Source organism: Geotrypetes seraphini, chromosome 5 (assembly GCF_902459505.1).
Source record: "Geotrypetes seraphini chromosome 5, aGeoSer1.1, whole genome shotgun sequence".
NCBI lineage: Eukaryota > Metazoa > Chordata > Amphibia > Gymnophiona > Dermophiidae > Geotrypetes > Geotrypetes seraphini.
Window position 1 is genome coordinate 90,038,742 of NC_047088.1, and position 12,939 is coordinate 90,051,680.

Here is a 12,939-nt window from a genome sequence, read left to right on the forward strand (position 1 = left end):
AACGGTGGCCTCGGTAAGCGTTTTGATTAAGTGATTTTTAAACTGGTTTATATGGGGGGGTGGCATGTAGGGTTAGATTTCTCTGCCATTTCCCTAAGGCTTGTTCTTTTTACTTTCACACTAGGGAGACCCTTGAAACAGCACTGTTTGTGCGAAACATGTCGGGTCTGACTCCCAGGTCCAGCTGTGTGGTTAAAAGCTAAGTATACACACCAATAATAATATATCAGTTTATAAAAATGATAATAATTTTGTAAAACTATCACAGCATTTAGATAAATTTAATACCTATGATGAGTTGCCACGTAAATCTCCCGCTGTTTTGAAGCTAACATAGCGGTGGAGTGGTGGGGCTGAGGTATTTTAGAAAAACCATTTACTTTTGAATATTCCAACCTTGTTTACCTTTGCTATCATTTAAGAAGGGTTGGTGTTAGAACTAACAACTAACACACTGGTATTGCACTAAAGCTAAAATAAATATATGCCACTAGAACTGAAATATAATTCCACATCGGTCTCGCTTAAGTCCATTGTGGAGCATGAGGGACAGGTGGGCCTGACTATGCCAGAAGGACAGTACTTACACACTTGCGGGAAATCTGAGAGGCCAAAGAGATATTGTGGAAACTGGAGGAAGAATTTGAAAGCCTGATGTTGCAGGTCACGACAGTGTTGGAGGACTGGCAAGAGACAGCAGCCTCGTGTGTGAAGGACGTGCAGTGATTTTTCTCCGAGCACAAACCCTGAAGTTAGGATTACCCAACCTCTATGCAGTTTGTCTGTGCTTGTTTTGCATTTTCTAGTGCTTATGGAGGGTATTGATCTAATATGTATTCACTGGAGAAGATTGCGGCCATTGAGAACCAAGGTTGCCTACAGCTGATCTAGTGATTGCTTATGGAGGGCAGAGCATGCAAATTGATCTAATGCAGTGATCTCAAACTCAAACCCTTTGCAGGGCCACAATTTAGATTTGTAGGTACTTGGAGGGCCTCAGGAAAAAAATAGTTAATGTCTTATTAAAGAAATGACAGTTTTGCATGAGGTAAAACTCTTTATAGTTTATAAATCTTTCCTTTTGGCTAAGTCTTAATAATATTGTCATTTATAGCTAAAGAGACATATGATCAAGAAACTGTTTTATTTTACCTTTGTGATTTTGATAAACATACTGAGGGCCTGGCGGGCCGCGAGTTTGAGACCACTGATCTAATGGGTATTCACTGGAGAAGGTTGAGGCCATTGAGAACCAAGGTTGCCTACAGCTGATCTAGTGCAACATGTCTCTTTTGTTTAATCTTTATTAAATTTTCAAACTACAATTATGCATGCAAATAATTCATGTACATATATTACAAGAAAAGCACAATAAACTTAGATATTAATAAGCAATTATTTTCCCCCACCCAGTAATCAAGAAAAATAAATACCCACAAGAAACTACCTAAAAGAATTCCCAAATCAATTCCAATGCAAACCCCTGTCCCCTCCCTCCCACCCTGGATGTGTATGTTTAAAGGTCAGTAAAATAAAGTTAATTATCATTCCTTACAAAATTTAGCCAATGGCTCCCAAACATCCAGAAATTTCCTGTAATTTCCCTGCTATATAGCCAAACATTCCATTTTAAAAGTATAACAAAGAGATTCCCACCAGAAAGCATAATTTAACCTATCCCAGTTCTTCTAATTCTTCAATATAAGTTGTAGTGCAACATTTCAGTAATAAAATCAGGGTTATTGAAATACTGAAGTCGTTTATTGCAGTTTCCTGGCCATAAAGTATACAGTAGACAGGAGATTCCACAGGGTATTGTGTGAACATGGAATTATGATTTGAAAGTGGAGTTTTGAAAGTGGAGCTGGCTGCAATAGATTGATGGAATATTTGACAAAGGGCTTGATTTTATAACAGGACGTGCACAAGTCCAAATAGGCATCTATTTTTTATAAAGGGCAACAGAAGGCACTTATTTGCCTTTATAAAATAGGTTCCCGGATTGAGGTCCAATAGTACACAAATGCTAATAGATACATTTTCCCCATTCTAAGGCATTATCGTGTACAGTGGAACCTTGGTTTATGAGCATAATTCATTCCAGAAGCATGTTACGTTCTCCCCCCCCCCCCCCCGAGGCCAGCGGCACTGCTCCCCCCCCCCCCCCCACTCAATCGCCTGCCCCCCAAGCGCGAACCGGCATCCCCCCACTGTACAACTTAAAACTTACCCCCCATCTGGCACTGGCACGCAGCCCACAGGATGTGCCGGTGCCGCTTGAAGAACTTTCTGCCTTTGCCGGACCTTGAGCATGCATCTGTGCATGCTCAAGGCCTTCTAATTCTCCCTCTCACCGAGATTCTCGGAAATCTCTGAGAATCTCGGCGAGAGATTATCTTTGGGACAAAGCGATGGGACCAGACAGGATCCATCCCAGGATACTAAGGGATCTCAGAGAGGTTCTGGCGAGTCCTATTAAAGACTTGTTCAACAAATCTCTGGAGACGGGAGTGATTCCTGGGGATTGGAGGAGAGCGGATGTGGTCCGTATTCATAAAAGTGGTCACAGGGATGAAGCAGGAAACTACAGGCCGGTGAGCCTCACTTCGGTTGTTGGAAAAATAATGGAAGTGCTGCTGAAAGAAAGGATAGTGTACTTCCTTGAATCTAATGGGTTACAGGATCCAAGGCAACATGGCTTTACAAAAGGTAAATCGTGCCAAACGAACCTGATTGAATTTTTTGATTGGGTGACTAGAGAGCTGGATCGAGGACATATGCTAGATGTAATTTACTTGGATTTCAGCAAAGCCTTTGAGACAGTTCCTCATAGGAGGCTGTTGAACAAACTTGAAGGGCTGAAGTTAGAACTGGGTTAGAAACTGGTTGTCGGACAGACGCCAGAGGGTGGTGGCTAATAGAAGTCGCTCGGAGGAAGGAAAGGTGAGTAGTGGAGTCCCTCAGGGTTCGGTGCTGGGGACAATCATGTTCAATATGTTTGTGAGTGACATTGCTGAAGGGTTAGAAGGAAAAGTGTGCCTTTTTGCAGACGATACCAAGATTTGTAACAGAGTAAACACCGAAGAGGGAGTAGAAAATATGAAAAAGGATCTGCAAAAGTTAAAGGAGTGGTCTAATGCCTGGCAACTAAAATTCAATGCAAAGAAATGCAGAGTAATGCATTTGGGGATTAATAAATCGGAAGGAACCGTATATGCTGGGAGGAGAGAAGCCGATATGCACGGACGGGGAGAGGGACCTTGGGGTGATAGTGTCTGAAGATCTAAAGGTGAAAAAACAGTGCGACAAGGCAGTGGCTGCTGCCAGAAGGTTGCTGGGCTGTATAAATTGAGGCGTAGAAGGAAGGTGGTGTTGATGCCCCTGTACAGGTCATTGGTAAGGCCCCACTTGGAGTATTTTGTTCAGTTTGAGACTGTATCTGGAGAAGGATGTAAGAAGACTTGAAGCGGTCCAGAGGAGGGCGACGAAAATGATAGGAGGTCTTGCACCAAAAGACATATGAGGAGAGACTGGAAGCCCTGAATATGTATACCCTAGAGAAAAGGAGAGACAGGGGAGATATGATTCAGACTTTCAAATACTTGAATGGTATTAAACGTAGAACAAAATCTTTTCCAGAGAAAGGAAAATGGTAAAACCAGAGGACATAATTTGAGGTTTGAGGGGTGGTAGATTCAAAGGCAATGTTAGAAAATTCTACTTTACGGAGAGGGTGGTGGATGCCTGGAATGCACTCCCGAGAGAGGTGGTGGAGAGTAAAACTGTGACTGAGTTCAAAGAAGCGTGGGATGAACACAGAGGATCTAGAATCAGAAAATATTAAAAATTGAAATAAGGCCAGTACTGGGCAGAATTGCACGGTCTGTGTCTGTATATGGCCGTTTGGTGGAGGATGGGCTGGGGAGGGCTTCAGTGGCTGGGAGGGTGTAGATGGGTTGGAGTAGGTTTAACGGAGATTTCGGCAGTTGGAACCCAAGCACAGTACCAGGTAGAGCTTTGGATTCTTACCCAGAAATAGCTAATAAGAAAAAATTTTAAAAAAATTTAAATTGAATCAGGTTGGGCAGACTGGATGGACATTCGGGTCTTTATCTGCCGTCATCTACTATGTTACTATGTAAAATAGGTAAGAGGAAAAGAAGGCTACTTCGATTCTCAAAAATAGTAGCTGAAATGGTAAGGAAAAAGAGGTAACTTTTATAAACTACAAAAGATTGCAGAAAGAGGCAGACAGTCAAAATTATCTGGAAAAGTTAAGGGAGTCTGGTCGAGTAGTCAGGAAAGCAAAGGTGCAAATGGAAGAAAAATAGCCAACAATAAAACAGTGGGATAAGACTTTTTTTAAAGATATATTAGTGATAGGAAGAAGTGCAAAAGTGGTATTGTGAGACTCAAAGGTGAAGGGGACAAATATGTAGAAGCTGATAAAGGCTGAACTGCTTAACAAATATTTCTGTTTTATGTTCACAGCTAAAGTGCCAGAGGCGTTACCATAGAAGAAAACCAAAGTAGGGATGGAGGTGAGGTAGACTCTGATCAATTTTCAGAGGATTGTGTTCATGAGGAGCTAGCTAAACTAAAGGTAGGGGGCTGTATAGAGTACATCCGAGAGTACTGAAGGAACTGTGTATGAGCATTAAATGCATATCCCACATTTTTCTTGACATTTTTTGTTTCATTTCATCTCATTGGAATAATTTGTAAGTTTCATGGCTCCACATCATTCTCTTCCTAGTTGGGCTGAAAACTTTTCAGCGGCCCTTTGTAGTATGCCAGTGGTGCTTTATTACAGGGATCTTAAAGTCCCTCCTTGAGGGCCGCAATCCAGTCGGGTTTTCAGGAGTTCCCCAATGAATATGCATTGAAAGCAGTGCATGCACATAAATCTCATGCATATTCATTGGGGACATCCTGAAAACCTGACTGGATTGCAGCCCTCAAGGAGGGACTTTGAGATCCCTGCTTTATTACAAAATGCTGAACTGAGGCAACTGGGTGCTGGCACTGTGTTGCTGCTGCCGGATGAATGCGGTAATCATAACATGCTGATAATACAAAACACTGTTGCCCATCGAAATCAGAAGCCAATACCATACAGAGAATCTGTTATAGCAGGGCTTTAATACTTGCTTACCTGAACCAAGTGAAGCCAGATCTGCACTTTGTACACTTTCATCTCTGTCCACGGATGGACATTTCTGCAGTCCTTCATTCTCTGTTGTGTTGGGCAAGGTAGGCATAAGCACTGGTCGAGAATTCTGAAGGCGAGCACTGCGTAGACATCCGTTTCCTGAGCTCCTTTCCTCTATAGCTGCTGGAGGAGATGCCTTCAGGCTTGCTTTGTGCATGCTTTTAGATAGTTTGGATGCAGGAACTTTCAAAGACGACTTCTGCACATTGAGCTTCTTTTTACCTGCATTCTGTGAACTCCCTGCTCTCTGCACTGCTGGAAATTCTTGCCGACTGGTACCCTTTGCACTTGCCAGAGTGGATGAAACAGAAGAAATTGCAGGCTTCTTCTTATTTTGGGGTGGCTTAGGTCTTTCTTGGTTGAGGTTCTTTGGTTTACTTATCTTGGGCTTCTTTCTCATTATTGTCTCCTCCTCTGAATTAGAATATAGCACTCGCTTGGATTCTGGAAATGTTAGGAACACGATTTACAAGTGCCGTTTAATCATATAAACAAGCATGCTGTCTAATACAACTATGCAATTAAAACAAGGATATCTATACTGTATACAATGTATACAACTAACCCTTACTCAGAACAGGTACACATGTGTTTGAGGATTAGTGCACTGCTGGAGCTTGTTCTACGGGCCTATTTTATAAAAACACACGTAAGTGCTTATGATGCTTAAAAAAAAAAAAAAAAAAGGGGGGGGTCTGTTTTCCAACATTCCTGTTATAAAGTTACCTCTCAAGAGGTTAACGTTGAACAAGCCATCTGGATAGGAAAACAGACAGTTAGGTCTTGGCATTTAAAACAACGTTAAAAGGCGTAATCAAAACATACATCTAAGTCCGATTTGGATGTATGGCACTAAATGCCCAAAGCCTGCAGTAGAAAAATGCCCATTCTTGAAAGGCAAATCACTATACGTCCAAAATATTTTTTGAAAATCGTCTTATCTAGGCGTCCAGGCGGTTGATCGTCCATACCACCAGTACGACTATCTTTATACCACAATTTTATCCAAAAATTCATCCAAGTCCCAAACATCCAGAACAAGAGCATTTGGGCATGGGAGGGGCCAGCATTGTGATGGACTGGCCAACCAGACATGGCAACAGTACAGGACACTGCTGTGAACTTCACAAAAAGGGTGCCAGATAAACATCAAGTTTCAAGTTTAATGAGGATTTGATTAATCGCTTAATCTAAATTCTAAGCGATGTACATTTCGATAAAATTACAATGTAAAAGGGATAATACAATAAATGAGACTAAAACAGACTATTGACAAAATTTTTCAAGACTGGAAACAGAGGGAAAGGATGGGTAAGAAATTACAATGTAAATAAAAGTTAAAGAAACATGTAGGGAGAACACATAAGGGAAGGGTAATAATAATAATATTGTTAAGATAAGATTGTAGAAAGAAAGTAAAATTAGTTCTAAAACGAAGGATTAATTTAAATAGAACAAGTAATGATTAAAAGGACGTTTTTATGATTAATTTGTGAAGGCGTCATTAAAGAGAAAAGTATTCAGTTTACATTTAAATTTTTCTATATTAATTTCTTCTCTTAAGTGATAAGGGAGAGAATTCCAGGTTTGGGGAGCTGTAACTGAAAAAATAAACTGTCGTCGAGTATTTATGATTTTAAGGGAAGGGATCGTTAACAAATGCTGTTCGGTAGATCTTAATGTTCTATTTGATGTGTAAGGGATTAATAATTTGTAAATGAAGCCGGGGTTTTAGAAGAAAGAGATTTATATGTGAGCAAGCAGAGTTTGTATGTTATTCGATGTGCTACCGGAAGCCAGTGGGCTTCCTTAAGAAGGGGTGTTACATGATCAAATTTTTTGGCTTTAAAAATGAGCTTAATGGACGTGTTTTGAATTATCTGTAGACGTTTAATTTCTTTTTGAGCTATTCCAACAAACAAAGCATTACAATAGTCTATCTTGGAAATGACAAGAGAATGAATAAGGATATTGAGAGAATCGGCAGAGAGAAATTGTGAAACGGAGCGGATTTGTCGGAGCCTGAAAAAGGAAGATTTGATAATGCTACTGATATGGTCATGAAAAGTGAGTTTGTGATCAACGATAATTCCTAAAATTTTAATATTGTGTACCTCTTGCAAAGGTTGACCCTTGATAGAAATTGGAAGGTTGAGTTTGGGATTATCCTTCCAGGGAAAAAGCATCACGTTTGATTTATTAATATTCAATGCAAGTCTATTATTGTCTCACCAGAACTCCCTTATAGGTTATGGTAAAGCCCCAAAACTCACTATACCCATCTGTCTACAACCCCAAAGCAATGTTACTTACCGTAAAGCACAGTTACTTATCGTAACAGGTGTTATCCAGGGACAGCAGGCAGATATTCTTGACTGATGGGTGACGGCACCGACGAAGCCCCGGTACGGACAATTTTAGAGTGATTGCATTCTAAGAACTTGGAAAGTTCTAGCAGGCCGCACCGCACACGCATGAGTGCCTTCCCGTCCGACGGAGGCGCGCGGTCCCCAGTTAGGATAAGACAGCTAAGAAGCCAACCCGGGGAGGTGGGAGGGACGCAAGAATATCTGCCTGCTGTACCTGGATAACACCTGTTACGGTAAGTAACTGTGCTTTATCCCAGGACAAGCAGGCAGCATATTCTTGACTGATGGGTGACCTCCAAGCTATCAAAAAGAGGGATGGAGGGAAGGTTGGCCATTAGGAAAACAAATTTTGCAAAACAGATTGGCCGAAGTGTTCATCCCGTCTGGAGAATGCATCCAGACAATAATGAGAACTAAAAGTATGAACTGAGGACCAAGTAGCAGCCTTGCAGATTTCCTCAATAGGTGTGGAACGGAGGAAAGCCACAGATGCTGCCATAGCTCGAACTCTATGGGCCGTGACAGAACCTTCCAGTGTCAGTCCGGACTGAGCATAACAGAATGAAATGCACGCTGCAAGCCAATTTGACAATGTACGTTTAGAAACAGGACGTCCCAATTTATTTGGATCAAAGGACAGAAAGAGTTGTGGAGATGATCTGTGGGGCTTAGTTCGGTCTAAATAGTAAGCTAAAGCCCGCTTACAGTCCAAAGTATGCAGAGCCTGTTCTCCAGAATGAGAGTGAGGTTTCGGAAAAAAAAAGACAGGCAGAACAATGGATTGGTTGAGATGGAATTCAGAGACAACCTTAGGGAGAAACTTTGGATGTGTACGCAGAACCACCTTGTCATGATGGAAGACTTTAAAAGGTGGATCCGCAACTAGTGCATGTAGCTCACTGACCCTCCTGGCAGAGGTAAGAGCAATAAGGAAGACCACTTTCCAAGTAAGGAACTTGAAAGGAGCTGTAGCCAAAGGCTCAAACGGAAGCTTCATTAAGGCGGAGAGAACCACATTGAGATCCCAGACTACAGGAGGAGCCTTAAGAGGTGGTTTCACATTGAAAAGACCCCTCATGAATCTGGAAACCAAGGGATGAGCTGAGAGAAGTTTCCCATGAACTGGTTCATGAAAAGCAGCAATAGCACCGAGATGGACTCTGATGGAAGAAGACTTGAGACCAGAGTCAGACAAAGAAAGAAGATAATCCAACAAGGTTTCCACTGCAAGGGAAGTGGGATCATGATGATGAAGAAAACACCAGGAAGAAAACCGTGTCCACTTCTGATGGTAACATTGCAGAGTGGCTGGTTTCCTGGAAGCATCCAGGATAGAACGAACGGGCTGAGACAGAAGAGGAGCAGTTGAATTCAACCCAAGAGATACCAAGCTGTCAGGTGCAAAGACTGGAGGTTGGGATGCAGAAGGGTCTCCTGATGCTGTGTAAGCAGAGAAGGAAACAGTGGAAGAAGAATAGGCTCCCTGGAACTGAGTTGAAGTAGAAGGGAGAACCAATGTGGTCTGGGCCACCGTGGAGCGATGAGAATCATGGTGGCCTGTTCCCTCTTGAGCTTGAACAAGGTTCGTAACATGAGAGGCAGAGGAGGGAAAGCATACAGGAACAGATTGGACCAATCTAGGAGAAATGCATCCACTGCCAGACGGTGAGGAGAGGAGAGTCTGGAGCAGAAGAGGGGCAGCTGGTGGTTGTGAGGAGCTGCAAAGAGATCTATCTGAGGAGTGCCCCATTGAGCGAAGATGGACTGGAGAGTCAAAGGATCGAGAGTCCACTCGTGAGGCTGGAGAATTCTGCTGAGATTGTCCGCTAAGGAATTCTGCTCTCTCTGAATGTAGATAGCTTTCAGGAATAATTGGTGATTTGTGGCCCTAGACCAAATCCTCTGGGCTTCCTGACACAGAAGGCGAGAGCCTGTCCCACCCTGTTTGTTGATGTAGTACATCGCAACTTGATTGTCTGTGCATAGTAGCAGCACTTGAGGAAAGAGAAGATGCTGGAAAGCCTTGAGGGCATAAAACATCGCTCTGAGTTCCAGGAAATTGATGTGACTCTTCTTTTCCTGGGCTGTCCAAAGGCCTTGAGTTTGGAACTCGTTCAAATGAGCTCCCCAGGCATAAGGGGAGGCGTCGGTGGTGATGACTAGTTGATGAGGAGGTAGATGGAACAGAAAACCTCTGGAGAGATTGGTGGATAGCAACCACCATTGAAGAGACTGACGAAGAGATGATGTCACAAATATGTGCCGTGAGCAAGGATCCGTCGCCTGGGACCACTGGGTAGCTAAGGTCCATTGAGGAGTGCGCAGGTGAAGACGTGCAAAGGGGGTGACATGAACTGTCGAGGCCATGTGACCCAAGAGTATCATCATTTGCTTGGCAGAGATGGAACGTTGTGGAAGCACCTGCTGACATAGAGATTGAAGAGTCTGAAGGCGGTTGGACGGCAGGAACGCTCTCATGAGGACTGTGTCCAAGACTGCTCCAATGAATTGAAGTCTCTGAGTGGGGATGAGATGAGATTTGGGTAGATTGATCTCGAACCCCAGGAGTTGAAGAAAAAGGATGGTCTGGTTGGTGGCCAGGAGCACTGTCTGAGAGGAAGTGGCCTTGATTAACCAGTCGTCCAGGTAAGGAAAGACCTGAAGGTGGTGAGAGCGTAGAAAAGCAGCCACCACAATCAGACATTTGGTGAACACTCTTGGAGAGGAGGCAAGACCGAAGGGTAGCACCTTGTATTGGTAATGACAGTGATTGATCATGAAGCGGAGGTACTATCTGGAGGCCAGATTGACCGGTTTGTGAGTATATGCCTCTTTGAGATCGAGGGAGCATAGCCAGTCGCCTTGAGTGAGAAGAGGGTAAAGAGTGGCCAAAGAGAGCATCCTGAATTTTTCTTTGACCAAGCATTTGTTGAGATCGCAAAGATCTAAAATGGGTCTGATATCTCCTGTTTTTTTGGGGACCAAAAAATAACGGGAGTAAAATCCCTGCCCCTTTTGATCTAGAGGAACTTCCTCTATGACGTTCAGAAGGAGTAGAGATTGAACCTCTTGAAGGAGGGAAGACTGAGGAGTGTTCAAAGCAGACTCTCTTGGCAGACTTTGGGTAGGAAGAGTCTGAAATTTGAGAGAATAGCCGTGGCGGATGATGTTGAGGACCCACTGATCCGAGGTGATGATTTCCCAACGGCTGATGTAGAAAGCAAGACGTCCTCCTATGGGTCGTGGAAGATGGGCAGATGGTAGAACACTGGCTATGCCCTGGAGAACCAAGTCAAAAGGGTTGGGTAGACTTTTGTGGTGGAGGAGGCTTCACCTGTTGTTGCTGTGCTGGCCTAGGAGTCTGCCGTTGTTGTTGGCGCTGACGTCTAGGCTGTTGAGGAGCCAGTGGCAAAGGACGAGCCACATAGCGGCGTTGGTAGGCCGATTGTTGCCGAAAAGACCGGGCAGGTGGGGTTTTCTTTTTAGTTTTTAGGAGAGTATCCCATCGAGTCTCATGGGCAGATAGTTTTTGCGTAGTGGAGTCCATGGATTCTCCAAAGAGCTCATCGCCTAGGCAAGGAGCATTAGCTAGGCGATCTTGATGGTTGACATCAAGTTCTGAGACTCTGAGCCATGCCAGACGACGCATGGCAACAGACATGGCCGTGGCTCGAGAGGTCAATTCAAATGTGTCACAGATCGACCTGACCATGAACTTCCAAAGCTGGATAAGAGAGGAAGAACATTGGCGAAAGGCAGATTTTTTGCGATTAGGGAGGTACTTTTCAAAAGCAGTCAGATTTTGAATTAGATGCTTCAGATAAAAAGAAAAATGAAAGGCATAGTTCCCTTACCTGTTAGCCAACATCGCATTCTGGTACAATCTTTTGCCAAATTTATCCATAGCGGTACCGGGAGATGTTAAAGGCTGTATCGGAGCCGAAGTTTGGACAGCCTGATGTAAAGCTCTAGGTTCCGGTGCCAGAACGGGCATGGAGACCGAGGAAGCAGAATGTACCGGTACCGACAAAGTGGACGCGAACAATAGAGGCTGCTCCACTGTCGGTACCGGTGGCTCAGACCGGACCGGGACTGGAAGGTTCGGTGCCAATAGAGCAGGAAGGAGCTGTTGCAACTGCTCTTTAAGCTGCACCTGTAGGATGGCAGCAATTCGCTCGTCCAGCGAAGGCACCGGTACCGCTTTTTTCTTCTGCAGTACCTGTGGTGCCGCTCGACGCCCCGAGGAGGAGGAACCCGAGGTCGAGGGGCTCACCTCAATAGGGGTGGAGCGCTTCCGCGGGCGCCTCGAGGTCGGCAGGACTGGGCTCGCTGCTACTGAGACCGGAGGACGCTCCAGCGGGGAAGGCTTCTTAGCCGGCTTACCTGATGGTTGCGACGCCGGCGCGGTGTCGACGAGGTGGGTGCCGACTGAGACTGGGCTGATGTCGGTGCCGTAGATTCAGACATATCGGCACCAAATAACAACCGTTGTTGAATCTGACGGTTTTTCAAAGTCTGTCTTTTTAATGTGGCACAGCGGGTGCAGGTGGACGCCCGATGGTCTGGATCCAGACACTGTAAGCACCAGTTGTGCGGGTCGGTGAGAGAAATGGGCCGTGCACACCGCTGGCACTTCTTAAACCCGGGTTGGGGGGGCATGAACGTAAAAATGGCTTCTGCCAAATCGAAGGCCGAGGCCTTGATGGTGGCAACAGGCCCCGCCGGGGCGAACCGAAAAAAAGTAAAGTTTTTTTTTGTTTTTTTTTTTTTAAATCAAAAAAAGAACAAAAGAAAAAAAGGAAATAAGATTTCCTGAAGGTCGTAATACTAAAGTAGTACAAAGATCCATGTTGATCGGACCCTAGGCAAGCAAAGCCGGAGATACCAGGAAACTTCTTAGTCCGGCTGTCGAAAGACTCATCAAATCCGCATAGTAAGGATGGCGCCGCCAATCCAGAGATTCTACAAATACTGTGCCCGGAAAGCGAGCTCGAGATGGCAAATCCAAGCCATCATCAGCCAGCGGAAAACACTGAAAAAGAGAAGGCAGAGGCGAGAAAGGAGCCATGCAGCTACCCCCTCTAACTCCCACTCCCTGGGCCCTCCGAAGAAGCTAGGAAGCTTAGAATTGAGAGACAAGGCCATGAGGTCTAGGTCAAGGAGATCTCACGTCCATAAAAAGAGCTAGAACGCCTGAGCCACAAAGGATGCAGAAGATTACACTATTACTAACATGCACACTTTCCAGAGCGTACACAGCGCTGTACACTGTAAAATACAAGAAATGGGCCATGCTCAGATTCCGCGGAGAGAGTCTATCCAAACTCTTATCCTGATCCATAAAAGAATCTGCCAACA

At 44.3% G+C, this 12,939-nt stretch overlaps 1 protein-coding gene across 15 annotated transcripts in view; it reads right to left on the reverse strand.

Moving 5' to 3' along the window:
• The window catches only part of LOC117360845 (protein AF-10-like), a 206,017-nt gene that overhangs the window by 102,039 nt on the left and 91,039 nt on the right, over positions 1-12,939 (reverse strand). For all 15 annotated transcript variants that reach the window (XR_004539534.1, XM_033945352.1, XM_033945350.1 and 12 more), the window contains one exon: positions 5,156-5,656. Coding sequence is in view for 14 of the 15 variants with exons in the window: in XM_033945352.1 (XP_033801243.1) it covers positions 5,156-5,656 (501 nt within the window). In the remaining variant the exon portion in view is untranslated. The remainder of the gene's footprint in view (positions 1-5,155; positions 5,657-12,939) is intronic.